Raw genomic sequence first — 14619 nt, 5'->3', positions numbered from 1 at the left:
TGGAGGATTCATAAAGGATTAGGTTGTAGATAATGTCACGTGGCATGCCGTCATTCGTTAAAAATCTGATAGAAATCTATCCTCAGAGATTGTAAACAGATTATGACACGTGGTGCGACGTGATTGGTTAATAATCTTATTGGAAATGCATCACCAATAATTGTATTTTCGGATAATGACATGTGACGCAACGAGTACGATTAAAAATCTTATTGAAAAATATTAATATTTTTATTACCTATTGCTAGGGCTATTAAAGTGCAACGGTGGAGATGCAAAATGTGATTACTGTTCATTAAGGGCAGTTACTGTTCACAGGATGGATAGCATAGTGTATTGCCTAGGGGGAGGTTTCCCACGCTGGAACTACTCTTAGAGAGGGCAGAGGCATGAAAACTTACTTATCCCTTACATCAACTCAAAGACTTAATGCATCTAATTTAAAACATATTTATTCATTGACTCCATATTTAAACTGTAATTATTCAATCAAAATTGGGATTCAAATATCACAATGTATGGTGAGGAAAGCCAAGCTTGGCTAAAGCCTATATTTGGCTAATGAGTGTGTGATACCCCGTTTTTCTCCCTAGATTACTATAAGAGCCTGACAGCTTAACCAAGCATACATTTCCCTTAATATTTAGATCAGAACTCCAAGTTTTGGTTCATTTGCTTAGGAGCATTCATACTCCATGCGGCGAGGGTTTGTACAGTAACAGGCTCAGTCCCATTGTTGAACACAAACAATTGAGCATCATCCTTAATAGCTAAGGTGGGATAAACCCTGGATAAGATGCATGTTTTTCCACCAGCTGCAAAACTTTCAACAACTGAATGATCAATCTGCAATTAGAAATCGCGAGAAAATGATATTAGTTTTGGGTTCTTAATTAATTAATGACTTATATAAAATGATCAGTATTTAAACTGACAAAGGAAGAGTTCAAGTTATGCGTACCAAACTTCTTAGAGAAATCTTCTTCTCAGCAGCTAAATCGACATCTACATAGCCAGCAAATGATGGTCTATACTGTTTGATGTCAAACGGCCTCAAAGTAGAACTGCCCCATCCAAATATTTTAAGGGTTAAATATATTTACTAAACATAATCCTAGATCAAAGTTAGAATTAATAAGAAAGGTAGATAAGACTAGGACAAAAGACAAACCTTTTTGCATCAGAGCACATGAGAACCTTATGCTTGTTCTCTTTAGTTTTGAAAACCCTAAAGAACACCGGAGTAAACTCCTCTAGGTTTTGTGACGCCAACGTCGCAAGCCCAAACGGACCAACCCCACCTGGAACGTTCGAACGTTTTAGGGCGCAGACTGATTCTGCATCTAGCTTCTCCCAATTAGGATCAAACTCCTCGGCTTTGTCCAAGCTCCCTAATGTGAATGTAACATCAACATCGGCCTGAGCAGCAGTTATTCCTTTAACTTGAATAAGTTTTCCCTGCTTCATATTTTTTATGTCGTTCAAGTCGACCTTTTGTCCCCTCAGAGTTTCTAATTCTTCAACTGGCCATTGCAGCACTTGTTTCCCACTCGGGTCCAGCCACAAAGTCCTTGGAATTGCCTACGAAATTATACCACCCATGAAAAAAAAAAACATTAAGGGATCTCCATGTAGTTCTACATAGAATTATGTTGCTAGTTAATTATAGAAAACAATAACTTGTTTCGACTACATTGTAGATTATATTGATAGAGGTATGTAGGATCCATTGGTTTATAGATAACGGACATATTTGTTGGCGCTCTTTTTTATACATGTTGACCCCTGTATACAATAAAATTCTCATTTTTATTAGAGAATGTCGGCAAATGTGTCTAAAATAACATTATTGTCACCAATATTGTGATCATTGTGATTCTTCCAAAACTTTATTAGAAAATGAGCGTGTCAGCATGTCAGCTATCTTTATTTAACAGTACATAAATAAATGCGTCAGTTTTGTGTATCTCAATAACATTATGTAAGTAATGTGGCCTAACATTGTGACCCTTCTAAAACTAGTGAGAGGGAAAAGAAATATTAGGCCTAGAACAAATAAGCAATTATGATATACCTGAATTCCAGCCCATCCCTTCGCCGTGTCATCATCAGCTGAATCAGACTCATTAGCCCAACCCCACAAGATCCTCCTGTTCTTTGAAGAGTCAAAAAAAGTCTTTGAAGCATAAAAATTCCCGTAATCGAATCTCAATCCCTCCCTGCCGTCGACCGAAGTTTTATCCGGCTCATAGATTTCAGTCTCAGGTTCATATTGCCCAACAGTGTAGTACTCATACCTAGTTTCATCAAGACTCACTTTAAACACATGCTTCACATCGTTGCCAACTCTCGACGTGTCCAATCCATTCTTGCCGTGCAAGGCAACGGGAAAAAAATCGGGGCACTCCCACATACCGGTTAGGGGAGCAGAGTGAAGAGGATGCTTGGCCTTGATCCAATGCTTAAAGTCAATGCTTCTATACAACCAGGCCATCCCTGATTTCTTTCTTTTGCCACCCACCAACATCCTCCAGTGACCGTTATGCCACCATGCAGTCGTGGGATCACGAAATTGGCTCGCATTCATGTCCGAGCTAGGGAGGACTAAGGGGTTGTCATCGGGTTTGTCCCATTCGCGAAGGTAGGGGTCGGAAATGTTTACTGGAACTGCGTAGCTCTGGATCTGACGCTTGTCATTGTCGAGGCCAGTGTAGAGGATGATCGGCCTGTTGCCGGGAAGAATGGTGGCGGAGCCAGACCACGTGCCGTTTATGTCAAAGGATTTTGAGGGGAATATGGCGTTTGGTAGGGCTTCCCAGTTGATGAGGTCTTTAGAGACTGAGTGTGCCCACACTATGTTTCCCCACACTGAACCCTTGGGATTGTATTGGTAGAATAAGTGGTAGAAACCATTGAAGAACATGGGTCCTGTTCAATTTGTATGTCAAAGCGGGTAAGATTAAAATTAACAGGTAATTAAGGGATTAATTAAAAAGCGCTTCTATTTGGACCCCATTTACCACATTGCTTACCAACTCTCTAATATTTATACGTGAGTTTCATACACACAAGTGGAGTCCACCTCTATTAAAGAGGCAGTCAGCAATGTCGTCAAAATGTAATACAAATAACATTATTCCTAAGGTACTCACCATTTGGGTCTGCCGATAGAGAATTGTTCGATTATTGGCCACCATGGAAATTGGAAGCAAAACAAAAGAGTCAGTGAAATAATGTGATCTTTAAAAGATTTAGGAATGAACGTAGAATAATTATTAGTACTGCTATGGTGACTATGATGATGTATTAGGGGAAGTAACAAGCAATTAAGAAATCTCACATGCACAATAGTGCCTATGTAAATATCAAACCAAAAAATAACCAGTTACTTTTCAATTATTTTTCACTAATTTTCGTATAGCATTAAGAAAAAGTAGAAGAAACCTCCAGGTTCATTAAGAATGTTGCCAACATATACAATTATATCGAGGGCACAAATTACGTGCATGCTTGCCATTTATTCATGAATTATCTGTTAGGGCAATGATGGCTTCTTCCTTCATGCAGATCGGGATTAAACTGTCAGCTGATACAAAACTTATGAACAATTCCTATCCATAAACTTCTATTTACAATTTATGAACCCTGGATCAGAAAACCAAGCATGATGATTTGGAAAAATACCGTTAATCCAGTGCTTCGGAGGTTGGAAGTGGTAGGCGGTTCTGTGGACTTGGTTCACCTCGCCGGCAGGAACATTCTGAAGCCTAGAGTAAATCCTATGCGACCCTTCTACTCCATTGTTGTTTGTGATCAGAAAAACACATGAAGCGAATAAAAAAACTGGAGCTAACTTTCTTAAGATATCCATATTTAGAACGTGCAATGAGAAAGATAGGAGAAGAGCTATTGGATAAATAGGGATTGAGTTATCTATATATAGATCTAGGCTCAGCGAGACACAAGGTGGTATTCGTCACGGCGGTCAATACGGAGAAGAATTTTTCTTGCACTTGTATGAGGCCGTCTTTCATGCACATTCATGATCACGCCTTACTCCTATTAATATAGTAAATGTGAGACACTTGTTTCACGCAAAGATGGTTGATGTCGAGCATAAAAATGTGAGACACTTCTAACTGCATTAATAGACATAGTAACAACTTTTTTAAGAAAAACAATGCAAAGGGTATCTAAAATTATACTTTTGATTTCAGTCATTTTCGTGCAGTTTCGGTTTTGACAATTTTCAACTTCTAGTGCAACACATCCGGTAGCGCTATGTCAGATTTCTGTCTTGAAAATTAACAGGGTTATCGATGTGGATCGGACTCAAAAGTGTTGAAGAGTAGTTCGTCAAAACAAAAACAAAAAACAAAATTGCAGGTTCCTGGTCTATCGTACTGAAAAGCTTCGAGGCCATCGTCTATTTTTCCTCATCCGGCATTTCTTTCAAGTGGTTTGCCCAGCTAAGATTTATTCCCTCTTCAGATGCCTGTCCTCTTTTGACATTGATGAAGTAATGGAAACCTAAATTGTCTTAAAAATGATTCAATATATTTGACTGTAGACATCGAAATTTCAGTTAAATAAATGTTCACCAACAAAATTAAAGTTTCGACATGTCAGGGCATACGTGGCATATATCATGTGTCTACCAAAATTTCGATGTCTACACTAACTTCGAATCCAAGCTATCACCTTAGGCACTCTGACATTAGGCTAAATCTCTTCTCTATATCCTTAAACGTACAAGTACCGGTAGGTATTCCTTTAGCAGGATAATATGCTTGTGACCCGGGAGAAAGTGCAAAATTTTGAATATGAAATTAGGAACCTTTCAATGCATTCCAATTTTTCGAAAAATATTCAGATTCAAAAATTTTACCATCTGGAACACCATTCCTTTTCTACTCATGAGTTCTTAACCGTCCATGGTTTAGGGAGCAAAATACAATCCTGTAAATTTATTTCTATAGTTTGCATTCACTGGTAATGAGAGAATTCGAGAAGAGAGGAAGAGGAAGAGATTGGTGGCACTGGCGGTGATCGTGAAATTCTGGCCGGCGTGGAAGGAGATAACGAAATCAACGTAAAAGCGAAAAGAAAAAAAAAACTTGCAAAGAAAGGCAAATGTGGTTGAACAAAACAGCATTGATGGAATAAAAATTAAACAGATGTAGGTTTTTTCTGCCTCTAATATACATCCCTATATATATCGAGCTACACTGCTAAATCCAAAGACTGGATTTATTGGTACACTGACTGCACCAGGAACAAACAATACACCCCAACTTCCACTACATTCTGCTACATATATTCCTCAAAAGCAAGAAAAAGTGTACAATAATGATACAAATACAAACTTCATTTCATGCAGGTAATCGAGCAATGATGATCGCGCCACATTTAGTTCAGTTGTGTAAGCGGAGAGCGAGGTATAAGCGATGGTTTCAACTCCTTCACATTCAATGACTCGTAGGAATGGTTCTCCCGAAACTCCTCAACAAGAGCTTCCATAGCCATGGCTCGAAGTGACTCAATGGTGCCCTTGCTTGGAACTTCCGGCTCAGACTTTTCCGGTGTAGATCCACTAGGTTCATAGTCCTACACAAATCAAAACAGAAATCATGATTCGTGAACTGATATCGGTACAAAAGTAGGAGAATGTGTTCAACCGCAAAGTATGACCGCTACTGAAGATAGTCATGGCTGATGAGTGCACCATAATGTGTGCAAAAAAGCTCACCAAATAATGGTTCTGGAAGGTATCCCGTGCTGTCTCCTCAATAGATACAGCTTTCCCAGAGTGGTCCTCCCGCAAAGTCTCCAGGGTATTTGAATGAGCCTTGATAGTCTCCAAGATTTTGGATATAGTTTCCTGCTCCTGCTCATGCATACCTATAGGCAATTTTGATAAAATCTTATACTTAGGGAATCCGCATGGATCTTAAACAACCAAAACCAGCAGAAACACAGATACAAAACCACTATACAGCACATATTCAGATCTCTAATGTTTAACCTTTGCCTACATTTCATCATAGCACTCCAATTTCATTTTTCAAATTCAAATGCTTGAAACAATGATTCAGTTGGATGTTATCCGTCTAACAACCAGTTTCGAAATGAAAAGGTTTTGATGTGTGTACAACTGCACGTACTTGCTTACCAATTAAATCATGCTCACATTTCATATGCACAATAAAATATTTATTGCTTTCGCTCATCACTGCTAGAGTGAGATTCAGAATATATGTACAATCACCGGTAGAGATATATTAGAATAAGACAACAAAAAACTTACAATCAACATGCTGAAGGGCATCCTCACTATTCTTTGCCACATCTTGCTCAACTGCAGCCCTCACTGAATTGATCTCAACATCATGCTGCTCGTCACTATCAGAAGCAATCCTGCATCAAGATAATTCTAAAGGATTAATCTACGGTTTTAAAAGAACTATAAACATCTCCCCAGCACATATTTTTGTAAAGAACACTAAAGTGGTTGCCCACACAAAACTTAGGCAAAAGAAACAAAATTCCTAATGAACCTGATAAGTGACGCCATAGCCGAAACATGTTTATTTCCCATATCATTCACAGACTCCTGTGTCTTTTTCCAGTGATCCAATGCTGAATCAGCAGTACTTGCACTAGAAAATAAAATAACACAACAAACATCAGCATTCAAGCGAAAAACAATATGGATCAAGCCTCAGCATGAAACATGATAGACCAACTTACCTTTTTTGTAGAAGAACCTCCATGCGACAATGCTTAGCAGCAGAATAGTCAGCACCATCCTTAGCATCATTTTCTGCTTGCATTGAAAATTCCAGCCATTTTCTTTTCGCTTCTGTGGTAATACCCTCCATGGAGGAAACATGACCGTCCATGAAAGACTTGTCTGCAATAGCACTTTCTTTGAAACCAACAAGCTTGGCATCCACCTGTCAGTTCAACAGTCATTTGTTCAGAATTAGATTGAACAAAAATCTCAATTTAGAGAAAATTATAATAAATCAATAACAGAAACAAACCATCTCTTTCTGACGGCACATGTGAGTGGAGACTAAACTAGAGATATCAGCAATAAGCTTCTCTGCCTCAGATTTTGATTGCTCCTGTGTCACACGTCCACTTGGGATCTCAGAAATTTAGTAGAAGAAATATATCAATGCAGATTTATCTGTGCAGGAATTGTGTATACCTCATAAGCCTTCTGAAATTCAGCAATGTTATTTAGTGTAATATCATTGGTCTGTCCCACATGATCTTCAAGCCTCTTTGATTCTTCCAAAAGCTTGTGGAGGAATCCTTGAGAGTACTCAGAAATGTCTTGTGTTTGCTTAATAGTTGAATTGAATCTCTGTTATACAGAAAAAAAAAAGTTGGCAAGAAACCAAATAAGGTGTTGAAAAGCAAAGTTACCTTTTCTCTATGCTATGCAAAATAATTAATGCTCTACAAACTTAATTTTCATAGATTAAATTATAGAACTTTCAAAGCCACCAAAATTTGAATGCAGTAAGGTAGATGTCAGACCTGTTTCAATTCCTTAGCAAAAGCTGTCATTTCACCCTGCTGTGTTGAGAGACTGCTCTGAAGATCCTCAAATATTGTAGCTGCTGCACCAGCCTCTGAAGCTAGAAACTGAATCCAAGAAATAAATATATAAAGTTGGTATAAACAGTTAGCAACAACAAAAATCTTCATGGTACAAAACTGATAAGTGCAACAGGGAAACTCCATTATTGCTACCTACTTCTTCAACAGACTGCACATTAGAAGAAGCCAAAGATGAAATTTCCTCTAGACCAGCATTAGAGCTCGCCTTGTGCAAACGCACAACATTTTGCACTGCCTCAATATGAGAAAGATACAAAGCCCTTGAAGATGTCAATTTATTCTTCACGTCCATAATCGCCTAAAATCAGGAAGTCCAAAAAGCAGGATAACATCATTGAAAAAGGATCCAAACATAGATGAACCTCAGCAAAGGGAAAAGCGAAGTTTCAAATGATACCTTAACGTGCGCACTTAAAAAAGAATGACAGAGGTTCTCAACACACTGAAGGTGTTCATTCTGATGAGACATCGATGTTGCCACCATCTTGCAAAGAGAACCAACTTGTTTGGCAAGATCTTCCTGGTAATTATTCACTACCGACCTATTATCAGCACTCAGCTTGTCCTCTCTACCTGCATAGTATCACATCATGAATAAAAAACTTAGTAAAGTTGTTTGACAACTAAAACAATGTCAAAGTTAATTGGTTGTCGAAGGCTACAAACCAATTTTTTGAAACAAGGATGCATTATCATGAAGTGCTTTCTCCAAGTCAGATTGCAAATTGCATGCTTGCTGAGCCAGAGCATTTTCTGCCATGCGTTCAACAATATCAAAACAAACAAACACATATGCAGAAAACAACCAAGTTCCAGAAGTCAAGGATTCAGACAGACCAGCTTTCTTCTGCTCAGAAATGATAAAATCCCTCTCCTTCAAAGCATATCGGCATTTCATCAGTTCTTCCTCAGTGGTAGAGAGTAACTTAGTGGTATGGTTCAAAGTTTTCTGCAACATTGGTTTAGAATGAGTTTTGTTTTAGCAAAAAATGTCCAGACCTGAAATACCATAAAAATGAGTATATGAAGATAACTCACCTCAGTTGAGTCAAGCTTGGTACTCAAATCATAACACTGTCGAACCTGGAGATTATATTTATTCTGCAACTCCTCAAATTGCTGTTTGTAACATTCCACATAAAAACTGAAGTTAGATATGGCATAAAACCAGAAATGAGTCAACGACTTACATATAAAAAAAAAAATGATATGAACAAACCTTCTGATGGTTTTCTAGCATAACCCCCATGCTCTCAATCTGGTCAGCCATGGACTACACACAAGAAAAACAGGCATAAGTATATAGCAAAACAAAATTAACAAGACCCATAATCAGCTAATCAAGAAAGGTACAATGGGAATGTCTTCTAAAATATGTAGAAAGAGATGTTTTTGTAAAGCCATAATAGCTGCCCACCACACCCACCACAAACAAAGAATGGAGAAAAGAAAAGTTAAGTTTCTCAAAGCCAAAAGGTAATGAAGCGCGGCCTTCAAGAAAGCAGCAAACACATTGTATTCATAGAAATGGAATCAGAAGTACAACAATACCTCAAAAAAGCTATCAAACAGACACAGACACAAATAATATCACTAAGAAGCTAAGGGACAATATTATACCTTCCTTTCACTTTCTTCCTGATAGTATCGCTCCTTTGGGATATAAACACCATTCTTCTCACGTGCGGCATACACCTCTGAACCATATCAAAATATTAGAAACAAACACCAAATGAGGTTAGAGAGACAACTTTACTTAACTGGAATGCGAAGTGTCTAACCTGCCTTAAGCCGTTCAATTTCACCATAGAGATCCTTGATAAGAGTTGATTTCATCATTTTTTGATTCACCTACAATTGATTGAAAAAACGTTCATCATCATTTTATGAAACATTTAAAATACAAAAGGCTTCAACACTAACACAGATCACATACAACAATACCATTGTGCAATTAAACACAAAATAATGAAAATTACAAACATAAAATGTGAGGCTTGTAGGCCCGTCAAAACTATAGTCTTCACAGAAGAAGGGCAGATTACTTGTCAAACCAACAGTAATCACTCCTATTTGTAACTATGTACAAATTTACTGAGAAGACGAATTCATTATTGTATTTCTTCCAAAAACAAAAGAACCTATAGTCTTCTATGAGCCAACAACAAACTTCCCTTAGGCCATTGTTGTAGATTTGATGGAAGAAAAAAAAACACATTGTAAGATACTATTGGTATCAAAATAGAATAACAAACCTCAGGCTTATTTTTTATATTTTTCGCCCTGTGTGCATAATCCAGTGTACTCAAAGTTTCCTCAAGACAGTGCACAGCAGGCGAAACTGTAGCTATGATGCAGGTCTTTGTTCTTCCTCCAAGTGAATCCCGAAGTAACCGTGTTAGCTTACTATCCCTGATTTCAAATGACTCTATTATTAGAATTGGGAAGAACAAGGAGTATAGGCATAGAGATAACAGCAAACAAGCACTAAGCAAACCTGTATGGGATATGCCCAAGATGTTCCACCAGAGCATTGATTACTCGCCCTAAAGTCAGTAAACTTTTGTTGATTTCTCCGGCTTCCCTTGCGCGACCCTAATAATTGTGAGAGCGCAAAATTAATTTAAAAGAGCAATTCCTATCACTACAAACAAACTTGAACAGTCAAACTAAATTGCACCTCTCGTGCACCCGAACGGGAGATATTTTCTGAGCCGGCCAAATCAACCAGATTCAACTTTCCACATTTGATCAATTCTTCACCTTCTGGGGTTGCTTCCTTAATGTGTATGGTGATGGAAAAGAGAGAATGTGACCGACTGAAATTGACAAAGTAAAATACCATGAATAAAAGTTGTCACTGAACATGATGCCAGTCAAAGAAGTATTTGCATTACCTTGACTGCTTGTTCAATAAAGTTTCAGCAGTCCGACGTTTAGAAGACCCTCTTTCGAGTAGAGTGAAAATCTCATTCGCGCTCGTCACAATTTCCTCCTCCAAACCTCTTACAAGAACTCCACCTTTCCCATCCTCCATTAGAGGCAACTGCTTTTTCTGTTTATCTTCCAAAGAAGCTCTAGAAAGTTCCTCTGGAGCAAGAAGATCAGTAATCTCTTCGTTGTAAAGCTCTAAGAAAGTGACTTTCACACTGTACTCTGCATTCTGGCCCTCAAGGGTATCAAAAATCTGCTGGACAGCCCTTGGAATAACTCCAGCCCCGGGAGGCAATTCTCCATTAGGTCCAGTCTGTTTAAATATCCCATGACATCAACAGATTTAAATGACAAACACCTGGACAACATCACCACAAACTGATTACGAGACCGAAACACCATACCTTTGCCCTTTTGCATTCACCCTCCATTGTGTATGTCTTACCTGTACCCGTTTGCCCATACGCAAAAATGGTACAGTTGAAGCCTTCCAAAACTTCATGCACTATTGGAATCACAGCTTGCTCATAAAGATCTCTTTGCTCAGCATTAGGACCAAAAACCTACCAATAAAAGCCACAAAAATGAAAATTTTGAGCATATCATACCAATTTCAAAATCTCAAAAACCCGAAATGTATCAAGATTAAAAAAAAACAATACTTGGATTGAAGAAAAAGACCTTATCGAAAGTGAAAACCCTATCGATGTGCTTGCCGGCAATGTTCTGAGACACTGCAACTTCTCTCTGGTACTCATTGCAAGTAATAACCTGCGGGGCATTGCTCCGCAACTCATCCTCACTAAACGGCCTAAATCAACAATTTAATTAACAAATTAACAAAATCGCTAAGCAATTAAGGATTTCAAAAATTAAAAATGTTGCCGCATAACGCAGTAACAATTTTCAAAAACCCTAACCCTAGAGAGAAATGGAGTGCGGGAAATGGTAAATACCTGCAACGGAGAAGGACCTGGACGTTGACGCCCTTCTCTTTCTCGTGGCGGCCGGACATTCTGATGCGGTGGCGAGAAGGGGACGGAGACTCGCACGCACCTATGATGGGATCTCTTGTAGTAGATCGGGATCCCTAAATACTTCTCTCTCTCTCTCTCCCCTATCTCTCTCCCCTCTCTCTCTCTCTCTCTACTGGTCTCAAATGGGAGGAGAGCGGGATGAAAGTGAGATTTGAAATTTCGAGGGGCGGTCTCTCTCTCTAATTATATCTACGGCTCCACTTCAAAGTTCAGAGAATGTAATATCGGACGGTGACGAGTTGTTCGAATTCAATTTGAATTTCGGTCGGGCTGAGTGGACTGTATTACCCTTCCTATTTGCCTCAAATAACGGGTTGACCTGGCCTTTTCTGTTTTGTGGGCTCTGGAGGTGGCGCAGTTTTTCAGGTGGTTTGGGCCGTATGGGTGGTCGACCTTTGACATGGCAGAACATTCCAAGTTTTGCAGGAAGATTAACAACCATGATCTTCTTTTTTTGGTACAAATCTATGTGTGTTTTTTTGTTCTTAGAAAAATCAGTCATCAGAAGTGGCTGAATTGCCTCTGTGAGTCTTTCTGATCCTTGAAACAGTAGACTACCATAGCGAAACCATCAGCTATCCTCCTTTTCAAAAGAAAACAAAAAAAAAAAGCCCTATGTTTGCTTATGAAAAAAATACTTTTTCTTTAACTAAGGAATTGTAGATTTATTTTGAGTTGTACGATTACTTTTTTTATGGAAGCACTCTAGACCAATTGAGATCATAAAATTTGAGTAATTTGTATTTATACAAGCAATATTGCAAGAGAGGTAGTCGTACTTGGCACTTCAAGTGCAAGAAAGAATGTTAATATAACCAAATGAGTTATAAACTTGTTCAAATTTTATTGCTGATGAATTGGATCGTATGGGTTTATCATGCTATTTGAGTTCAATATTTTCAAAGTAAGTTCCTTCAACTCGTCGATGTCTTCTAGTTGCTGATATAGCAGGAGCTTGGCCTCATGACATCCTAATGTATTTTCTTTTTTGAGCCTTAAGCCCCTTTTCTTTTTTTTTCTTTTTTTTTAAGCAAACGATATTATCTACACTATGGAGGTGAAAAAGTGGGCTAAGCCTCACAATGAGCTAGCAATAATATGGTTCAAATTCGCCTTTCCCGAAAATCGAACCTAAAATCTCTCACTTGCAAGTGAAAATGAATACTAAGTGGCTTAAGCCCTTTTGTTAACCAAGAAATAGATAAATAACTCGCTGCTCTAATAAATTTCTTAAGGAGATAAGAGTTGGAGGATATGAACTGCCAAGTTCTGAAATTTCAAACTCGGGATGTGCTATTTCAACCATTATTGATGTCAATACGCGTACACCCTGGATTTTGAAGTATACATGTATCTAATTAAGACCAAACATCAACCCTTTAATTTGACTTTTGAATCATTCAACAAAACTTGTTCCAGATGAGATTTAAATGCAGTATGTGCATATTCAAAAGGGTTCATTTTAGCTCACTACTCTTAAGTAGTGGAGAAATTTTTTATTATGTTGGGAACACGATCTAGTATATTACGTATAATAATACAATTGGTTAGAAACTTGAAAAAATAAAAACAAATCCAACCAATTGTATATGACACTTGGTATACTGGATCGTGTTTCTGACACACTGAAAATTTTTTCTTAGAAGGGACTCCATATGTCATGTAATCACAATTTCAATTCCCAATACACTGATTAACCGACCATTTAGGTTGGAGTCGTCAACTTTCAGGAGGCCACCAAATTTTACTACAGTAGTGGGGTACATGAAGAGCAACTTATAAGAAACAGGATCATCGTAATCGTGACTTCTCAATGCATTTTCATGTAGAAAATAATTTGTATGACCATACATTATTGGACCGGTACATTATGTGACTAAATTTTATCTAGCACTCTTTTAATTATTAACAATCTAAGTGAAAATTGGTTACCACTAGAACAAATATTCATTGAGAAACATTAATTAACTGACACCAAATGAGCCCATCTCATTACTACATTTTGCGCATAGCTCAATCAATAGGAAATATTTTTATTCATCACCCTTAAGTGATGATAATATTCATCATCTTACTTATCATAGTTATATGAATTTGAATTTCAAGATTTATGAATAAACACAAATTTTAAAAGTTAAAGTCATACAATAACAATAAGTAGAGAATGAGCATTACCAACACTTGAAGAAAATTTTCAGTGCGCCAAAAACAACGGCCCGGTACAAATTGTCATAATATGCTAGTTGAATTTTTTTTTTTTTTTATCAATTCTCTAACCATTTGTATTATAATACTTGTGGTACCAAATTGTACTCTTGGCACATTAAAAAAATATATTCCTTATCCTATCAAAATGTTGAAAACTTCAAACCATGGAACTTTGACTCTGCGTCTGGTCACTAAGAGCAACTCCACCCCTATCCACTTTGCGCCAGCACCCAACCCATTTATCCACTTAATTGAACAGTAACAGACTCAATGAACAGTAATAGGCCAAAGCATCTCCACCCCAAAAAAAAATGTGCTGGCACCTAGTCTAAAAATGCGCTGGCACAAACGATCTCCACCCCTACAAAATGCGCTAGCACCCAGTCCATTTAAAATATTAAATAATTTTTTTATAAAATAATAAAAAAAATAGTTTTAATTTCGGATGGGATTTTTAACCAATCTCGTCACGCCACGTGTCATTATCCGAACGTACTATTTTTTTAATAGATTTCCGCTAAGATTTTCAACCAATCCCAACAATCCACGTGTCACTTCCTGTTTACAATAATTTAGGCAAGATTTCAATAAGATTTTTAACCAATCTCGTCACGCCACGTGTCATTATCCGAACGTACTATTTTTTGAATAGATTTCCGCTAAGATTTTCAACCAATCACGTAGTGCCACGTGGCATTGTCCAGAACCTCGTCTTCTTTTTTTTGTCCATATAAACCCTACATCCCTACATCCATCCTCACACTAAACTCAATCCTTTTTTTTAGCTCAGAATTCTTCTTTATCG

The 14619-nt window shown here is 37.8% G+C and overlaps 2 protein-coding genes across 2 annotated transcripts; both read right to left on the bottom strand.

Annotated features, from left to right (window-relative positions):
- Positions 1-436: 436 nt before the first annotated feature.
- LOC103966444 (beta-fructofuranosidase, insoluble isoenzyme 1) lies at positions 437-3871 on the bottom strand. Its single transcript, XM_009379613.3, has 6 exons — positions 3685-3871; positions 3153-3161; positions 2075-2928; positions 1172-1581; positions 962-1064; positions 437-846 (listed from the first exon to the last, which is right to left on the bottom strand). The coding sequence occupies exons 1-6, from the start codon at positions 3869-3871 to the stop codon at positions 649-651; spliced, it is 1761 nt and encodes a 586-aa protein (XP_009377888.2). The 3' UTR covers positions 437-648.
- Positions 3872-5136: 1265 nt separating this feature from the next.
- LOC103966424 (kinesin-like protein KIN-5C) lies at positions 5137-11770 on the bottom strand. The gene is made up of 23 exons (XM_009379590.3): positions 11526-11770; positions 11251-11380; positions 10974-11132; positions 10533-10882; positions 10316-10454; positions 10133-10230; positions 9891-10047; positions 9417-9486; positions 9256-9332; positions 8855-8908; positions 8674-8754; positions 8473-8584; positions 8302-8388; positions 8033-8208; positions 7772-7933; positions 7552-7659; positions 7217-7375; positions 7047-7130; positions 6751-6956; positions 6558-6659; positions 6308-6417; positions 5750-5901; positions 5137-5607 (listed from the first exon to the last, which is right to left on the bottom strand). Exons 1-23 carry the CDS (start codon positions 11582-11584, stop codon positions 5410-5412), a joined length of 3030 nt encoding a protein of 1009 aa, XP_009377865.1. The 5' UTR covers positions 11585-11770; the 3' UTR covers positions 5137-5409.
- Positions 11771-14619: the final 2849 nt, after the last annotated feature.

This window comes from the organism of the source record quoted next, unplaced genomic scaffold (genome assembly GCF_019419815.1).
Source record: "Pyrus x bretschneideri cultivar Hongxiangsu unplaced genomic scaffold, Pyrus_bretschneideri_v1 Contig9, whole genome shotgun sequence".
Classification (NCBI taxonomy): Eukaryota; Viridiplantae; Streptophyta; class Magnoliopsida; order Rosales; family Rosaceae; genus Pyrus; species Pyrus x bretschneideri.
This window is presented reverse-complemented; position numbering and strand designations above follow the sequence as displayed.